At 43.4% G+C, this 19,338-nt stretch overlaps 1 protein-coding gene across 1 annotated transcript in view; it reads left to right on the top strand.

The window, feature by feature from the left end:
* The window catches only part of OXSR1 (oxidative stress responsive kinase 1), an 87,782-nt gene extending 69,374 nt beyond the window's left edge, over positions 1–18,408 (top strand). Inside the window, exons 9-18 of the mRNA XM_084226534.1 lie at positions 1,728–1,776; positions 4,372–4,437; positions 4,670–4,792; positions 9,336–9,371; positions 10,994–11,185; positions 12,640–12,716; positions 13,590–13,642; positions 13,955–14,023; positions 14,864–14,928; positions 15,760–18,408. Coding sequence (XP_084082660.1) covers positions 1,728–1,776; positions 4,372–4,437; positions 4,670–4,792; positions 9,336–9,371; positions 10,994–11,185; positions 12,640–12,716; positions 13,590–13,642; positions 13,955–14,023; positions 14,864–14,928; positions 15,760–15,834 — 805 coding nt within the window. The 3' untranslated portion in view covers positions 15,835–18,408. The remainder of the gene's footprint in view (positions 1–1,727; positions 1,777–4,371; positions 4,438–4,669; positions 4,793–9,335; positions 9,372–10,993; positions 11,186–12,639; positions 12,717–13,589; positions 13,643–13,954; positions 14,024–14,863; positions 14,929–15,759) is intronic.
* The last annotated feature ends 930 nt before the right edge of the window (positions 18,409–19,338 follow it).

Below are 19,338 nucleotides of genomic sequence, written 5' to 3'. Positions count from 1 at the left end.
GTATACTCTCTGCCCCTCCAGCCTTTCAGTCACAAGGAACACAGTGATCTTGCTGTGTGGCAACAAATTCTCTGTCCTTATTTTTATGGATAAATGTCTGGCACTGTGCCTGGCCAGGGCACACATTTTCCATTTAGGTTAATGAGAGTGCATCCCAGTCCACTGCCTGGGTAGGGCCATTCTCCCTTGGCCACCTCCAGCAGGTGACTTCAGTTCATGTTTTGTTCCCAGTCAAAACTGCTTTGTGTTTACAAATCAGAAATTACAGGTTGGGCAATGTGTGTTTACTTGCAAAACTACATAAATAAACTTTTTAAAATTTAGCAGTGCAGAAAAGGCTTTCAGTGTAGTTTTGACTTGTTTAATTATATGTAATATTTGGTTTGGATGGGAAATCAGGAAAAACACTGAAAAATTTTACCAACATGTTTTCATCAATACAGATTGCTTAAGTGACCTGATGACACTTTCAGCCTTCCTTGAACAGTATCTTGACTACTCAGTGACGTAGGAAATATTACCAAGGGAATGGTGTGTCTGCTGTGCCATTTTTTTAATAACTCTTAGGTTGTTTTTTTTTTTCCTCCTCAGTTAGCAGATTTAATTTTGGAAAGGAAAAAGTGCTTTCATAAAATAATAATAATGAAGACATTTTTCAGTTCCCTCTTGTGTCAGATCCAGGAACACAGGCTTCTCACGCACAGTGCAATGAGTCTCTCTCTTCTAACAAGCATTACACTTGAAATGCATAATGAATCCAGTGGAGTGCTTGATAAAAGTTGATAGCTGGGTTTTTTTCCCCCAGCATGACATTTTTTCACCTTTCTAAAGCTTATCCTATCCTTGAAGGTTAGGATGTGTGCTGATCAGGTTATACATAGTCACTGAATTGTGGCACATCCCTTCTCTCCTCAAGCGCTTCTGACAGCCACTGGCATTGTCCTGACTGTGGGAGCAGGAGGTTGGCATATTGCATGGGAGGAGGATTCAGTGCAATTGCTTTTTCATTATTTTAGGGGCTCCCTTGCTCTGAGGTGGATGCCTTTTGTTGGAGTACTCTGTGATGAAAGAAACCCTGTGATGAATGGCCTTTGCAAGTCACTGATTAAACTCTGTTACTATTTAAGCACTGTTTGCAGTGTGGAAAATGCTGTAAGCTGCCACTTGCTCATGTAGGCTTGAGTCTAGCAAATTCCTCCTAAACTGACAAAGGGCTGTCTCTCCAGTATTTATTCTGAAGCCTGACTTAAAGGGGAAAATAGTTTATACTTGTTCATGTTCTTTTAGACCAAGATTGTTCATCCTGCCTGTGTTTAATAGAACTAATCACACACATTTAATCAGGTATCTCTGAAATAACTGTTACTTGCACAGGGTGAGTACTGCACTTCAGTGATGATTCTGTGATTTCCATTTTGAGCAATTTTTTTCTGTGATTCTGTTGTTATCTAAGAGTCTCAAGTTCAGCATCAAAATGAGAGCAAATTCTCCCCACCAGTCCCAAGCTACTAATTGCTTTTGAACAGAATAGGCCTTGTTCAGAATACACTGAGTAATTTAAAAGATTGCTGGTGTAAAATTTACTTGGAATACATTGATTTTAGGGGAATTATACAGGAGAAGCTGATGTCCTCACGAGATGCCAGCAAGCTGCAGCAGCCTGGAAGACCGTTGGGTTGAAAGGGAGCATTTATAATTGTCTTTTCTACATCTGTTTTTATTGACAGACCAACAGCAGCAGAACTCCTAAGACACAAATTTTTCACAAAAGCAAAGGTAAGAAAACACTTCCTAAACTGATTTGTGCAGAGGCTGTGGAAAGGACTTTTCAGAAGCATGATAGGTGTGGGTGACAGCTTTACTGGCAGGAGTGTGGGCTCTTTCACTTGGAGCCAGCAGAGCTGAGCAAGTCAAATGGGTCATTGTGAAGGAGCAGAATAAAATCCCCCTTCTGTATCTCCTGTGTATGCTGTTGTTAACAGAAATTATCTAGGAATTCTTGAGCATTTAAATGTCTTTCAGTGCCTTTTGGGTTTGTTCTTCCTTTGTCATGGTGCCATTCTGGCTGCCTGTCCAACCATAAAGGTCTCTGCTGCAGTGAGTGCAGCTTAGATTTTAGTAAACTCTCCAATCAGTCTGTGTGCGAGGGGCTGAATGAGGCCCACTGTGCAAGAGCTACCTAAAGATATTTCACCCTGTGTTGCCTTATGGAAAGTGAAGATCCTGTGATACAAACCAGTGGGAAACTCCCATTTCTAGCCTTGGAGTGAAGTGCCAGCAAGCATTATGTAATTACTGCCTGGAGATTAGTGCATCTGCAACGTGCAAGGTCTTACTGCGGGAGACAGACAGCAGTAGCACAGGGCAGGATTTGCATTTCCATGAGCATGGGGAATGTTTTCTGTTTGCTTATTTTTTTGTGATCAAAGTGCACAGGATTTATAGCAGAATACAGATTAAACTGTCAGAAAGAGACTGCATACTTGGCATAGCACAGCAGCATCACCAATTAATCAGAGTAGTTTTCAACTCTCGGATTAAGATGCTTAAATGGAATTGGCCACACCAGGTATCTGTACAGGAGCTGGATGCCCTATTAAAGCTGACAGGAATCTTTACAGGTGCAACCCAGGGGGAGTTGCACTTCCCCTTCATGAGGAGAAGCACAGGGGCAAGTGCTGATCTCTTTGGTGACCAGTGACAGGACCCAAGGGAATGGCCTGAAGCTGTGTCAGTGGATGTTCAGTTTGGATATTAGGGAAAGGTTCTTCCCCCAGAGGGTGGTGGGGCACTGAACAGGCTCCCCAGGAAATGGTCACAACCTCAAGGCTGCCAGAGCTCCAGGAGCATTTGGACAACACTCTCAGGTGGGATTGTTGGGGTGTCTGTGCAGGGCCAGGAGTTGGACTCTATCCTTGTTGGTCCCTTGTGACTCAGGGTATTGTGTGATTTGATAATTTATGAACCAGGATAGTCTGGAGGGTGATCCAGTTGATGAAATGCAGAAGTTTGCTTTAGGGCAGGTTTAATTGATGTCTGGGCTCTTGACAATATTAACTGGGGTTTCACTGTCTGTAGTGGGAGTTTAGGCAGCTGATTAGTCTGCATCTGTATGCTGGATGCACACTTGGTGTCCAAAGTGACAGGATGGTTTACACATTGCTGACCTTTCTCCATTTGGTTCTGCAAGTTCTGGTTCATGTTACACTTCATTGTGTGTTAAATCTCCTTTGTGCTTCCATTAAGCTGCTGGAGACATATTAGCATGGGTGGTGATGGAAAATTAACATTATTGAAAATGAGGCACTGCTTAACCACCCAGCACCTGGAGTGCAAACCTGTGCCAGTTCACACTTGGGGTTAAATTACTGTCACACATCAGCCACTGCCAAACTGACAGCTGGAGCTTGAGGGCTGAAGAGTGCAGCTTCTATACATCTATATTGAGTCATATATTTAAATACCATCTAGGTTATGTAAAAGAATGGTTTGATAATGCTGGGAGCCACTTATCAGGAATGACAGCGTGTCTTGAGACTCTCCATCCTGCCTGCAAGTGACCATCCTGGGGGAGTTCTGGGAGCTCTGCGTGGGCAGGGACAGCAGAGCTTTCCAATTGCACTGGTGTGCTGTGGAATACCCAGCCAAATGCCAGGATGCTGGCCTGGACTGCCCTGCTTCCCCTGCTGCCACAAGTTTGGCCCCACAGTTCAGCAGTGAGAAAATGTTATTCTCAGGAGCCCACATTGGCCAGTCTGGAGCAGCTTGCTGAAGAGGAAATTTGATACAATAAAGCATCATAGCAGCTCCCCAGTATTCAGTCTGTTGTGATCACTGCATTTACTTCCTCTCTAAACATAAATGCTGTACATTTTTTCAACCACTTTAAATCTTGCTGTCCCAGTTTCTATATGCTCTAGCACAGAGGGATTCCTACATCCCAACCTGTCTGAGGTTTGCCTTTTGACAGTTGGGCAGGCATAAATTTAGGACTAAGATAAAGCAAAGAGGTTGAATCCAGGTGGTGTAGTAGCTGCAAGTGGAAGAATGCCAAATGCCTCAGCAGGGTACCAGATACTGCAGTATAATATGTATATTCCAAATAAATCAGAATAATCCAGCTCCTCAGTTGTTAATTCTATGTCCCTTTGCATAAGGGGAGTGCCACTGTTAACTGAAAAGGTATTTAGGATGAAACATCACATACTGCAGCCCAAAATAGGGGAGTGGTTAATATCCCTGGGGGAGTAGGGATGAAACATGTAAACCACTTTCTGCTAGCAACAACTTAACAGTTACTTTATCAGAGACAGTGAAGGCATCAAAGGACATTTTCAGCAATGCAAATGTTTGGTATTTTTTTCTTTGCAGAATAAAGAGTTTTTACAAGAGAAGATGTTGCAGAGAGCACCAACAATCACTGAAAGATCCAAAAAGGTACTGAAAACCTCCTGGGCTTTTGCTGTTACAGTTGTACTATTTTTTGTACTTGTATTCACATTTTTAATAATAACTACTGCAGTACAGCTTTTTCTAGGTAGAGCTATTAGTTTCAATAAAATAATCAGACACCATGGTAGGTGATGGAACCTGAAGATGTTCTGGTGCTGTTTCTTCTAAAACAAATTGTTTGCTTGAGCTGTAAATTCTGTGTTCTTGTGCTGGGCAGGTCCGGAGAGTCCCAGGCTCCAGTGGGCGTCTTCATAAGACTGAAGATGGTGGCTGGGAATGGAGTGATGATGAGCTTGATGAGGAAAGTGAGGAAGGCAGAGCAGCAATTTCACAGCTCAGGGTGGGTCCTCAAACTCCACTGTCTCTGTTTTTTGTCCAGTTGTGGTAGATATCAAAATATTTGGGGAGCACATGGCCTTAAGCATGATACACTGCAAGCTGTAATCCCTTCCCTCGAGCTGGGAGCTGAAGCAAAGAAAGCAGACTGAAGGTTGAAGAAATTGTATTGATCTTTTCTGTCATTGTGGTGGGGCACAGCTGGTCTCATTCAGGAATGTTCAGCATAATTGGAAATGTTAATTCAGACAGCCTACTCCCAGCTCAGCATACTAATACACTGCAGCTAGCATATTCCCTTTAAGGGTGCTGACTGCTTGAGATGCTTTCTTCTGGAAGAGTCAGGAGAGGTTTTATCCTACTGCCCTCTCCAGGATGGAGCTGAAATCAATAGGGCCTGTTCTTATGGCTGATTCCTGAACCATGCAGGGCCTGGTTCTGCCCCCCCACCCCCCGTTACACTGAAATGCATTAATCCTGGTAGAAAACCTCACAGCATCCCTGAAGTCACAGGAGGGATTAATCTTGTGCTTGAAAATCCTCAAGAAAACGCCACTTTCCCTTCTGCCAACACATGTAAAAGCCCACCAACAACTCAGGGGAATAATGCATCATGATCAGCTGAAAGATTGCACTGAATTGTCAGGTTGTCTTCCCCCAGCAGTCACCTGTATGGGTTTTGACTGTAATGGTTTGCCTGGTCTCTTTTCACTACAGCAGGTGGCTGGAAGTGGACTGTGTTTTAATCATCCTGTAATTGAATTAGTGAGACAGTGAAGGATGTTTAGAGGAAGCTTTTCAGTATGAAAGGGAAAAAAGCAGTATTGGTTTAAAGCATTTATCCCTTTACAACTTCTCTCATTTCTGTTTCATTAGTCTGGCATCTGTTGCTGTTGTGAATAGACACTTTAATATTCAATGCAAAATTTTGCATCTTTTCAGCATCTTCTGAAATGCTTGGGTTTTTAAAAGCCATTTGATACAGTAAATGCATTTTTTTTTTGACAGCAACTCTTGTGACTTCTTAAAGAGCTTATTGTGTCCAGCTTCATATTATACGTGGTCAAGGAAAATCTCTTGGTACCAGGTAGCTACTACTGAAATTCTTTGATGAATAAGCTATAAGATACAAGCTGAATTCTTCTAAATTCCTTTTGTAGGCTAGAACACCATCAAATTTTAGGAGGCAATATTATAAAAGACCCTAATTCTGTTCCAGAGATTTTTTAGAATTTGTTGTATCTTGTCTCAAAGCTCGGGCTGCCATGACTTAACACTGTTTACTGTGTTTTGAACAGTACTTACTTGTTTCATTCCTCCTAGGCAGGAAAAAGCAGATTTACACACATGTTTACAAGCTCCTTTGCAAGACAGTTTTTTCTTGATACTTTGATATATTTTCCTTGTACTGCTGCCTGTCCTGATCACTCTCATTTGGTCAATGCTTGGCCCTTACTTGTAGGTCTCCCATTCAGCAAACCTTTAGGAAGGATGTTGGAATAGTAGGTCTTGATTCAGTTACCTCCCTGTAGATGTATATTATCATTTTGGAGGCACCCCATGTGCAACACAGCACTCTGGGACACCTGCATGTTCCAGGATGTCAGGAAGGGCACTGTAGAACCTCAGACCTCTCTACATGTCTGCCTGAGTATTGAATTTGATTCCTTTTCAAGCAGTCGTAAGACTTGTATCCAAACTGCCAATTTTTTGAATGAATACAGTGGTGTTATTGAGGATTAGTGTTTATCCTGTGTTTTTGGTTGTATTTCAAACACTTGGTATAAATTCTACCTGTCTGTAAATCCCTCTGCAATTTTAACCAAGTTGTTGGGTAGAATAACTTGTGTTAACTAGGTAGCACCTTTTTTTCCTGCCCTTTGCAGTGGGGGTGGAGTAGAGGATTTTTAAAGGTCCTTTCTTATCCAAACCAATTTGTGATTCTGTCTGTACCTGCATTTTACTGCAATAAAAGTAAAAGGAGCCCCTGCAGATTGACTTAATGTGCCAAAATACTGAAGTATTAACCTACATAAAATTATCTACTTAAATGGAAAGTGTTGGTATTTTTTACTTGTTTCCACTTCACAGAAAAAATAGGGTGAATTTAATATGTGCAAACATATGTTTTACAAGTATCTTCCTAGGACTGCACCTGAAAGCAGGCAAATATTTATTATATCCAAAGCCAAAAATATCTCCTCAATTCACTGAATATGGTGACTTGCTGGGTCACCATTACTTTTTGGATATAAAGACCTTCTGAACTTCCTCTCTGCATTTAAAACTTTGAATTAAAATTGAAGCAGTTGTGCTCTGTGGGCTTTTAAATTGTGCACTTTCTGTTACATGATAAATCTGTGCAGTGGTGATTTGTGTGGTCACATTTCACTGCTCACATCATCTTTGATTACACAAGCAAAAATTAGTTAGAACTAATCTCCAAAGTTATCCTATTTGTGCCTTAGGTAAATGTTTTTTAATGTCTGTCCTGTGTTCTTTCTGTCCATGTGTGTAATAAAATCATAGAATTGTTAAGGTTGGAAAAGACCTCCAGGATTGTTGAGTCCCATTGATAACCCAGAGCCACTGTGCTCACCACTAACCCTGTTCCCAAGGGCCAGCTCTTCATATTTTCTGAGCACCTCCAAAGGTGGTGACTCTACCACTTCCCTGGGCACCCTTTCAGTAAAGAAATCTTTCCTGATATCCAATCTAAACCTCCCCTGGTGCAACTTGAAGCCATTTCTTCTCTTCACTTGTTACCTGGAAAAAGAGCCTGGCTGCACCCTCCTGTCAGGGAGTTGTGGAGAGTGAGAAGGTCTCCCCTGAGCCTCCTTTCCTCCAGGCTGAGCCCCCCTCACCTCTCTCAGCTGCTCCTGGGGCTCCAGAGCCATTCCCATCTCTGTTGCCCTTCTCTGCACTTGCTCCAGCCCCTCAATGTCCTTCTGGTAGTGAGGGGCCCAAAACTGAGCACAGCACTCAGGGTGCCTCAGCAGTGCTGAGTACAGGGGACAATCTCTGCCCTGGTCCTGCTGGCCACACTATTCCTGATACAGGCCAGGTGCCACTGCCCTTCTTGGCCACCTGGGCACTTGCTGGCTCATACTCAACTGGCTCTCACCACTTCTGTTGGTCATTTATCTGGGTCAGTTGTCAGCTGAGGGGCAGGGCCAGTGTTTCCATACTCATCTGTACCGTGCTTAGCACACTGATCTTTCCTTTTATGTAATTCCTGAAGGCATCCAGGATATGAGCTTTATTCCTGGAAGAACACTGCAGCAGCTGTGGCCTGCAGATGTGGAGCAGGGCTGTTTCTCTGGGAGCAATGCCATGTTTTTCATCCCACCTGGTAACTTAAGTGAAGGCTGAGCACACTGAGATGGATTTCAGGCTTTACCTTTCTGGCTGTGGGACTTTTTCCCTGACACTGCCTGCACACAGTCATGCTGAGGGAGCTGTTCCTTCTCCCCCTGTCCAGAGGCCTTTCTGAAACTTGCTGTTCTGAGAGTAAGACTTCTTAACTTTTTCTTGCAAGAAGCCTTTGAGTCATATGTTACAAATTGCTCTGATCTGCACTCATTAAGGTAGTGGCCTCTGTTATTGGAGAAACTCTCTCAGAGAAGGGGCCTGATGAGCCTTAATGTTCTGCTCTCCAGCTTGTACTGTCCAAACAGCAACCTGTTAGACCATTATGTGGAGAAGGAACAGGTTATTTTATTCCCAGCATGGGCCAAACCATCCCACCTATCTCCACTAATTGGACTTGTTAGAAGTCAAAGTTGCAGGCTCTCTTAATTGCAGGGTTTCCAGGAATATTTGGCAATTCCCCCCTGCTCATGTGAAACAGCTGGTGCAGTGCTATCTTTGTTTTACTGATAAGTAAAAGTTGGTCACATTGCTTTGCCTGCACTTTCCCCATTGTTCCCTGGTCTCTTCATTTCACTGCTGAGTGTACACCCACCTGCCAGTTCTCTGCTTTCTCTCACAAAGAGCACAGCAGAATGCAGGGTCCAAGGGCAGGGGGAGCAGGCTAGGGATTTCCTTCTAAAAGCAGCACAAGCAAGGCTGATTCCTCCCTCCCACCCTACAAAGGTTCTGTATGTTTTAAGCAAGTTGGTTGGGAAACTACCACCCTAAGTAAGTAAAGGGAACTTGTTTTCTAGCAAAATTCTTCCAGGCAGACCTGTGTTTACCTTCTTCTCCCAGACTAGCTTAAAATGGATTTTCCCATCTTGATGCTTAAATGATTTGGTCCAATTTGAGTGATCTTCGAGTCCTGGATTTTGCTAATGAGTAACAGTGATAGCAACTTAGGGTATTGTGTGCCACTGTGGAAATACAGGGCCTGAAATGTGGCTGTGTTTCTGGGTGGTACAATGTGACAACAAATTGTGTGGTGTCCCTTTTATCATGCATCTTAATACACATGTGTAACTTCAAACAATTAGGTAGGTTTCTCATGTTCAGTATGGTTCTGACAAGTCCTCCTAGTCAGTAAGCCTCACTGTGGTCCAGGCAATGACATCTTTTTCTCTGTTTTTCAGTCTCCCAGAGTGAAAGAACCTGTACAGAATTCCGAGGTAAGTTATAATTGCAAATGGCTTCTTGAAAAGATGACTCCTAGTTATTGCTGTTGTTTCAAGGAACATGCTTTATTAGCCTTTGAAAGCAATATTGTGTGAAGTAGAAGCCAGTATCTAGCTGAGCTGTTTGAAGAGCTCCCTATAAAAGGAATCCTTGGCTGTATAGTGCCAAGAGCTCTTTTGAGGTAAGTTTGTTGTATGTCTTGTCAGCTTGCTGTGGCAAAAGTCTGTTTGTTTCAAGGTAATTAATTGGTCACAATAATAATCTGAGCAAAACAACTGTCTTCTCATTTCCTCCTTAAAAAAACCTCCAAACTGCACAAACCCAACAGAACACAACTTTAGGATGTCTGGTTTGCATTGTCTAGTTCTCTGGTTTGGAACCTGTGCTCAGAACTGTGAAAGAATTCTGTAGTAGTATTTGATAGCAAACACAGCTTCAGTTGCAATTTATCATCTTTCTTCAGTTCTGAGCTGTTTCTTACATTAGGAATATTTGTATGTGTCATCTTTCAGTGATAGGGACAGCTTATCTGCCAGAGACTGTGCTATCTCTATCTTTTCCCTACCTGTGTTGAAAGATAAACAGAGCTGTCTCCTAGAAATTAGTCTTGGGTTGGGCTGTCCTATTCTTCCTTTTTTTGTTTCCAAGAAGTGTTTATAAAGGGAGATTTTGAGAAAGACTACAGTTCTGGCACTGTAATTTGACATAAATTCTAAAATTTAAAAAAAAGCTGAAAACCAGAATGCCTTTGAGATGAATTTTCCCATTGGAAGTCTCCTGTCCAGGTTTCCAGCATTGAAGGTGATTTATATTTCCAACAACCTGCCAGAGTAAGCTGGAGGGCACACTGAAGTGCCATCAAGCTGACAGTTCTTTGGCTCCCATGCCAAAATTGGTTACTCTGTACTGAATAACAAGAGGTAAAAAAAGAGATTAAATTTCCATTTAGCTCTTTTTCCCCACCCTCCAGTTAATTTCATATGGATTTTTTTTTTTGTTTGCTTGGTTGGGTTTGTTTTTTGCAAGAGACTAAAGTCAAGTCCAATCCTAAATCTTCTCTAGTGTGATTTGAAGAACTCTAAATTCACTTTCCATTGCACCCAAATTACTCTGACATTTGCTTGGTGAAAGGCTCAGTTGTCAATAGTTACCTCACTGCTTTGCTGGGGTTTGTTCTCTGAAAGGAACTACAAGTCAAAGCAGGGCTCTTCTGCTCTGAGGGCATGGCTACTTGAAAATACAAGTAGGACTGATTCCAGGAAAGAGGAAGGCTGAAGGATAGGGTGCTCTCATCCCAGCTGGATATATCTGTGTACATGCAGCCTTGCCACAGAGTGAAATTTATGTCCAAGATCCACAGCCATGCTGGTATCTTGGTTTACTGGTGAGTAGAACTTGCAAATGTCAGGACAGAATGGGTCCTTGGACATAAGGACACATTGAAGCCCTGAGCACCAAGTTGGGATCAGCATTAATGTCCTGGAAGCCTGGAAATGCCCTTGGCACTGAACTTCTCTAAGTGATTTATGTGGCAGACAAGCACTTCTGGGAAAGCTGGTGCTTGAATCAGAGCTCTTGAGTTCCTTTTCTCCCTAAAACTCCTTTTTGCTTGCAGCTGTTTCCATCAGCTGAGCCTCCAGGTCCTTCACTCAATGCTCCAGCACAGGCACCTACTGAACTACCTCAGGCTGCAGGACAAGCACCTGCACAACCTCCAACTGCTGTACCTCCACCCAGCCAGGCTCCTCCAGCAGCCCCAGCAGCAGCCCCAGCAGCAGCAGCAGCAGCAGCCCCAGCAGCAGCCCAGGTAAGAGCAGACACCCCTCCTGCAGCTTTCAGGTTTGCCCTTAGCTGTTCAATTCCAGATTTGCCAGAACATTCTGAAACAGTGGAAGTTTGACATATTATTGGCAACATTAAAATAGCTTTGATACTTTAATCAACCTCCTTCACATCTCTTTAAAAAGGACAGTATTTAATCCTTGAATTTTATGCAGCAGTTGAAACATCAGCAGCAGTGAGGGCTGGAGCAGTGTTGGTGTCAGTGACAATGCACTCACAGAATATCTGACACTAGTGCCCAATATCTTATTTATTGGTAGCCTGTCCTGAGCTGAACTTCATGAACTTGTGTCAGTGTGTTCACTAGAGCTCTTTGTGTCAATATGCACTTTTTTTTATAGCTCTACATATGTTCTTCCTCACAACTCTCTGTGTCAGTGTGTTGTTCTTTATGGCTCTCCTCTGGTCCTTGTTGCTCAGTGGTTACTGTTTTGCAGAGCTCTGGGCTTCTCCATGAACCCTTGTTTGTTTTTACTGACCTGGTGGTTTTCAGCTTCAACAGAAACCAGGTTGTGATCAGAAGCCTTGAGCTGCATTGCTGGCCAAAAGCACCTTGGAGTAAAATGCTAGTTTTAAACAAAGTGTTATTTTCCTTTTCTCTTGTGAAAAAACAAGTGGTTTAGATGAAAAACATTTGGTCAAGACTTCTATGCTTAAATTATGAGCCTGGTGTTGTGTCTGTCTTGTTCCTGCAGGTATAAAACCCTTGCCTCAGCATGGGCAGTACAGGTGACTGACCCCTCTCTGTTTTATTTGGGTTTTTTTGGTGGAGATTGAATAATACTTAGCTCTGTACTGGAAATATCACAAGTGCTGTAACAAGTGCAGGGCAGCTCCTGGATCCTCCCTGCTGGAAATCTGCTGCTTACCAATATGAAATTATTTGATTACATGTTCCAGTAGTTACTCAGAAGTAATTTAGAATTGAAAATAGGCAGCTATAAAATTGCTGCTACACACTCTTAAAGCCTTTGATTTCACAGAAAAAAAAGGTAACTGAGAGTACATGCAAATCTGCCAATTCAATTTTTTCCTGCTGACTGTTGTATCAGGTTTTTAAATCAGATGTTTGGGGCAGGGGTTAAAACACAGGAGGTCTTGAAGCTGTCTTGAATATCCAAAAACCTTAAGTTTTAATGCAAAGCAAGTAACTTATTTACATTTAGCACTTCTGAAGTCTGCTGGCATTTCTCAAAGTTGTGCAGCTTTTACTCTTTTCAAGGCAATTGCAGAGACCCTCCTGTTTAAGTGTGGAGTTTTTGTGGTTCATTGATCTGTTATCTTTCTCACTGTAGTGCCATGATTTCAGTGATGAGTCAAACTTTTACTTGTATCTACAGTTGATCAAGGTTATCTCTAGTTTTAAAACCAGAGCAAGGTATTGTTAACCTGCCTTAAAATGATGTAATTCTATTGCAGGCCCCACCTACAGCCCCTGCTGCAGCTCCGGTACAGGAAGATGTGAGAGTCCCCATCAACCTTGTATTAAGGTTAAGGTAAGGACACAAAACTGACCTGTTCTGTTAACATGAGCCTTTGTAGAGAGGCCCACTGGCACTCTTCTGTGCCTTTTAATTAATGGGTGGTGGTGAAGTGTTTGTCAGCTTGGATTTCATCTGCTCCTCTGGAACTGTGACCTGGAAAAGCAGTTTATCACATCCACTTTGGTTGGGCAAAATCCGTATAGAAAGAGGTTTTGATATTTGTATAAACATTGCTAAACTCTCATGGAGTGGGAAAGAGGAACTATCTGGGTTCCCTAAAAGGATTCAGGCATCCAGGGCTTCTGGCCTTGTGCTGGTCCATCCTAATGTTCATGCACAACTTCACACTTGAGCCAGTTCTGAGAGTGAAGAGCTTTTTCCCAGTTCAGGGAGTGGATTCTGGTCTGTGTCACTGGAAACAGGCAGAGAAAAGAATCTTTTTATGCTCATTATGCACACTGCTGTTTCTCATTAAAAGAACCTGCCTCTCATCTCTGGAGGCATCCTGGTTGTTGGTGGGCATTGAAGGGGGGATTCTGAGCATAACTTCCACAATGTGTGTGCACCTGCAGCCAGTGAGCACTTCCCTCCTCTGAAACATGCTCCAAGGATATCTCTGCTGAGGGATCTGAGTTGTTCAGACAGTGGAACAGCATGGCTTGTAGCAGAGAGGTGGCACTCACCTATCCTGGACTGGCCCAGGCTCTGTCAGGCTGGGAGGCAGACTGCTGCTCCAACATGCACATCCAAATGATGAGTTTCTGCCTTTGAGGGGATAGAATGCAATGAATTCACAGACTGATTATTCAATGACAGCACTCTCTTTTGGCCACCTATCATGCCATGAAATGGTCTCTCTTATATAAAATTCTCTTCTTTCCATAGGAATTCAAATAAAGAGCTCCATGATATTCGGTTTGAATTCACCCCAGGGAAAGGTGAGCTGGTGGGAAATTCCAGTGTGTGAAGGGCAAGTTTTGTGTTTGGTGTTGTGCTGTTGTGTGAGTGTCTGTCCCCAGTGCTTTCCTAAGGGCTTGTTGTGGTTGGGCTTGGAGCACTGCTGTAAAACTCATGGATATGGCTAAAGTGCAGCCCTTCAGTGAATTCCAGTGAATTCACATCACCTGGTGTTCACCCTGTCTTTTGTGAAGAGCACTTGTGTGGTTTGCTCCTTTAGGTTCTGTGTGGTGCCTTCACCAGCTGGACAATTTCTGCTCTGTGGTGATGGCTTTTGGGTTTTTCCCCAACAGATACTGCAGATGGTGTGTCTCAGGAGCTCATTTCAGCAGGTCTTGTTGATGGCAGAGATCTGGTAATAGGTAATTACAAATTAATTTTTCTGCTCTATTTCGTTCATTTTTTGTATGTTAAAAATGACCTGATTAGTGAGTGATAGGAACATTTCCTCTGGCCTTGTCTATACCCCAGTGACCCTGCACAACTGGGGTAGGCAACCCCCAGTTCACAGGAAGATGATTTAGTTGGTAACATTGTGAAGCAAATGTTCCTTGTAATGCAGAATGAAGTCTAATTGATGCATTAGGCAAATCATTTTCATCTGACAGAGATGCATCACCACACTGCTGCACAAGCCTGTCCTGCTCACAGGTCCTGTGCAAGAGAGCTCTGGTACTGGAATCAGCCAGGCTTTTTGGGTTTGATTAGGGCTAGGGAAGGAAGTGTGAGTTTACCATGCCCTGGGGCAGCAGCACAAGTTGTAGGGGGGGAACAGCTGCCTCAAACAGCAGTTTGCTAAATAAATTAATCCTCCTGTGCAGCAGGTGAGACTTTTAAGCTGTCAGCACTGCCTGTGTATTCCAACTGCAGCAAGCAAAGCTGTTCCTTGTACACAGGAACAGCTGCTAGTGCAAAATTATCTGAATTTCCAGATGCAGTTGGGCATTTATTACTATTGATCCCATCACATCCTGGGAAAAATAACTACCTCTGAAAGAGTAGTGTGGTAACAATAACAGCATTTTCACAGTTCAAAGCTTTAGGTTTAAGTAGACTGAGTCTAATCGAGACCTAAATCTTTCCTTATCAGTGTAAAAATTCAAAGTTTGTTAAGTAATAGAAAGAGGACTAATGAGTTTGGGATGTTTTTCTCCAGCCTGCCCTAATATTTGCCCATTTTCTTTGTGTCTGTGTGATTTCAGTTGCAGCTAATTTGCAGAAAATTGTGGAAGAGCCCCAGGCAAACAGATCCATCACTTTCAGACTGGTATTTATTCCTGTTCCCTAATTGATCCAGTTGTCCCTTGCAAGGAGAAGGCATTGCATGTAGATGTTTACTGCAGGCATCTGATGTATGCACTCTAAATCCTCCCTTCTTTCCCAAAGCTTCTTACTGGTTGTATAACTTTAGGTACTGCAGGCTCCCTGCTTGTATCCTCTGAGCAGCACCTGGGATAAATAAGCATGAGATGACGTGTTAATTAATATATGTAAATGTTGCAGAGGGGTATTTTTGGGGCTTGGAATGTGCACCTGCAGAAATATTTCAAGGCAGGTGGATGGGCTAAGAATTACCACAGACTCCTTTCTTGGTGGAAGAGAATGAGGGAGGGTCCAGATACATTGTTCCTGAGGGGAAAATGAAGAAGAAAAAAGGAAAATAAGCGTGGTGGGCCAAAGAAGAGAGCCAAAACTGACTGTAGAGCAGGTGAATCTTTCAGAGGCGGTGAAATTCAGGGAGAGTTACAGTGGCAAAGCAAAGGTGCAACCAGGTTATTGGGAGTGAAGCTGTAAATGCTCTTATATTTTACTCTTCCTGTAGGGATTTTTCACTTGTTTTACTCCCCTTACTGCACATATAATGTCTAGTTGGAGCAAACACTGGCAAAACTTCAGTCCCAGCCCTTCATACTTTAAAAAAAAAGCAAAAATACAAAAGCACTCAATTTTAGCTTTGGGTAGTGCAAGCTGCTGAATACAGTGCAAAGCTGTCCTGTGGCTGCTTCCTCCCCCCACCCTGTCTGATATCCCTGCTTGTGGTTTCTGCTGGAAGGTAGAGCATGTGTGTTGCTATTTGGACCTCTCTTCCCTGTTTCAGGCATCTGGTGTCGACGGCTCAGAAATTCCGGATGATGGCAAACTTATAGGATTTGCACAGCTCAGCATCAGCTAAACATTGGTCCCAGGAGATGTTTCCCAACAGAGAACCCACATGTGCATATTCGTAATGCTTCTGTTAGCCTAAAAAAAACCACTACTGCCAAAGAATTGAACTACAGCCCCCTTCCTAGAAGCTTTAACATTTTCCTTAATAGGATCACAAACCTTCCTGAAATTACCGATGACGTTTACACCTTTTGTAAACAACTCTCATGTTTTTGTATCTGTCATCTCAAACATGCAGACCCAACACGTCATTGCCTGCATGTTCATTTTATTATTGCCTTACTTTAAAGAAAAATACTACTGAGTACGAAGCAGGGGGTTCCACTGCTCTGATGATCTTGCCTAAGTGTTTGCTTACATGTGGTTTCATTTTTTTTCACTTGCTGTTTTTGCACAAGTTTTAATACTGAACGGATTTTTTTTTTTTTTTTTTTTTTTGTTCTTTACCTGCTTCTCCTTCTATCTGAAACACCAATGTACATGTCGTTTGGGTCACCTGGAGTGCTGAGAAATCTGCTTCTCTTTGGCTGTGTGTTTTAAAACTGCTGGTTTGAGTGCTTGCACCTGAGAAAGCAAGCAGAGTCTTAACCCACAGGAGGGAGAGATTCCTTCCCTTGTGTTTGTGTTTTGGAGAAGTTCCTTGACTTTGAGGTGTTAGAAGTCAGCTTCCCTATGTAAACTGCCTTAATTTTTTTCTTTTTTCCTCATCATTTGGTTCTCTCCACATGAGTGCCAGGCATGGCATGAGGGCTGAACCTTTTAAATTACATTCGGCAGTCTTTCCTGCTGCTTTCATTCTGCATCTTAGACGTAGTCTGTTCTTGAAGCAGACCAGGGAGGCATTGCTGCCTGGAAACTGGTCTTTCAGATGATGAACACAATATCCATGGTCACAGGGAGAGGAGATCTATGTCACTCTGCCTTTGGAACACATGCACTTCCAAGTGTCCCTGAAACCCAGTTTGCTCATGCCTGGCTGGCCTCCCAACGTGTTCCCCAGTCCTTTGCAAGCTGGTACCCGTGGAACCATCCCTGTCGTGTTTTACAGCAATAAAGAATCACCAGTAGAGTGGCTGTACTGGGCAAAAGCGGGCGCTGGGTTTGTCCCTCCTGCACTCAACCCCTTGGGTCGTCGGGCTGCGCGTCAGCCCAAGCCTCAACGTTTGATCAGGATGTCACTGCACCCCTGTCACACACGTATTTAGCTTTTCTTTCCATGTGGTGTTGAAGTTGAGTTTCTACATGAATAATATAAATTATGCTCTGAGTTTGATAAGAGACACTTGTAATGCAATATGTGAATAATAAATGGTGTTGACTTTTTTTTCTTACTGTTTCACAGTTGGCCTTTGTAACTGCTCTTGGCTCTGGAGTGTTTTCTACACAGAAGTTGTAAGTCTGTAATTTAACATGCAGATGGAAACGAGCTTTGTTTCCATCAGACACAAGCAATGCAGAAACAGAGCGGAATGACTAGGTTCAATTAGGACTTTTGTTCTGTTTCTTTTTTTTTTTTTTTTTTTAATTTCCAAGTCTTCAGATGAACAATCTGTATTTATATCTTGTTCTCTATGAGCAGCTGTGGAAGCTTCCTGAATTGTGCATGTTCTTTTTTTACTGCCCCTGTTGCTTGTAGCCTCTGGGTGGATATTGGATGTGTCCCCATGGGCTGTTTGCAGCCCCATGGCTGGTGAGTGTGAAGGGGAGGGAGAGGAAGATGAGAATTTGGGAGTGAGATCATTCTGGGGTGCTAAGCCCAGGAAGCAAGTGCCCGATAGCAGGGAGTTGGTGGTGCCTGGGTTGGTAAATGTGTGTTGGCACCATTCCCTGTTGCCTGACACAAAGCACTCCCTGCAGTGTCCCCCACTGAGCTTGTTGGCTTGGGAAGAGCAGGCTGGCACCTTGATTTTCCGGTCACCCTGTGCTCAGTGTGGATGTGTTGGGAGCCTTTAGGATACAGAGACAAGGTAGTTGTGGTACAGTATTATTTTCCCTCTGCCTGCATGCCCTGGGGATCTCCTCATTCATTTGTGTACTGGTGCTGAGGAAGGTTAGGACTCAAACTGCTCAAATGGAACAATGCAGCATCTATTTATTGTTATTCCCCATTTTCCCAAAGCCAGGACTTAGAGAGCTTGAGCTCACGCTAACCCAAGGTTCCGTAGTTCTTTAATGGAGAAAATAAGTGAGGAAGAAGCTGATGGGTTTTGCTCTATGGATCTCCAGATCTTTTGGGTAGGGATCCAAAATATTTACTTGGGCTATTACAGTGCTAGACAACTGTCTTTTCTGATGTTGTTCCAGTAAGTGCCAATGCTGTTCATAATTGTTTTCCAGTGTCATTAAGAATTTGGTTTTTGTGCAAATTTCTGATCTGAACCTGGAAGCAGGTGGTAATTTTAAGTTAGTTCCTACTTTTAAGGACAATGCTCTGTTAATGAAAACGGATCCTCTTCACAACTTTGGTGTATTGTAGATTATAATGAAAGATGTAAAATAGTCAGGCTTTTTTTCCTTTTTTGGACTTTGTATTTTACTGCATGTGTCTAATTTTTAATCAATAAAGAACAAATTGTCCATTGCCAGGTCTTTGATGTGTGGTTTGCTTGTCACTGTGTTAGTTGGTGTGTCTTGAGGAAGGGATTTGTCTGAGTGGTGTCTGCAACCCCTGGGGGTGTTTATTTGGGGTGGTGGGAGGTTTGACAGCCCCCAGAAAGACTCAGTGGGGAAAAGGAGATCAAGTCCAGGCTGAATGGGGCTCTGAGTAATGTGGTCTGGTGGGAGGAGTCCCTGCCCATGGCAGGAGTGGAACTGGATGAGTTTTAAGGAGCCTTCTGACCCAAACCATTCCATGAGTCCATCTCTGCAGGAGCTGTGTGCAGAAATGGAGCCAGGAGGGCACTCAGGATGGTGCCCTGAGAGCTTGTCTATAGCCAAGAGGTTTGCTCCAAGCTCTGCACACCCTGTGCAACTGGGAATGAGCTTCCCCTGTCCAGGAATCCCTCAGGATGACCACAGGCTGGTGTGAAAGTGGGAGGATTTATACCCTGACAAGCAGTGAGAGCGTGCAATGCACTCCCTCCTCTCCTCCACAGTAATTGTTCTTTGTGGGTGCCCCAGTCAGCCCCCCCCCCACAGTGGGGCATCCATGGTCTGTGTTCCAGCATGCTTTACAATGCCCTTCTCATGGATCTGTGGGCAGCAGGAGTATCCAAGTGGCTTTTGGGCTCCTCGTGGCCATCTCAAAGGGGCCCCAGGCAAATGCTTTTCCTACATGAGGGATGGGTTGAGCAGTGCTGGATTTGTGTTCTCTATGATCATTTTAGGCATTTCACCCTCAAGCACCTGTGTCAAATTTCTCCATTCCTTTACCCTTTCCCCAAGTCCTTTCTGCATTTAGCCCCCAGCAGCTGCAGGGTGGCCCAGAACTGGTGGAAAGGGGGGGACATCCTGTGCCTGCCTTGCTTGTGTTGCACAGGGAAACTGCAAAAGATGACGGGAATGGCAGCTC

The sequence above is a fragment of the Fringilla coelebs genome (genome assembly GCF_963513975.1).
Source record: "Fringilla coelebs genome assembly, chromosome: 1".
Taxonomy (NCBI): Eukaryota; Metazoa; Chordata; class Aves; order Passeriformes; family Fringillidae; genus Fringilla; species Fringilla coelebs.
The sequence above is the reverse complement of the archived record's forward strand: the minus strand, read 5'-3'. Positions and strand labels throughout refer to the sequence as shown.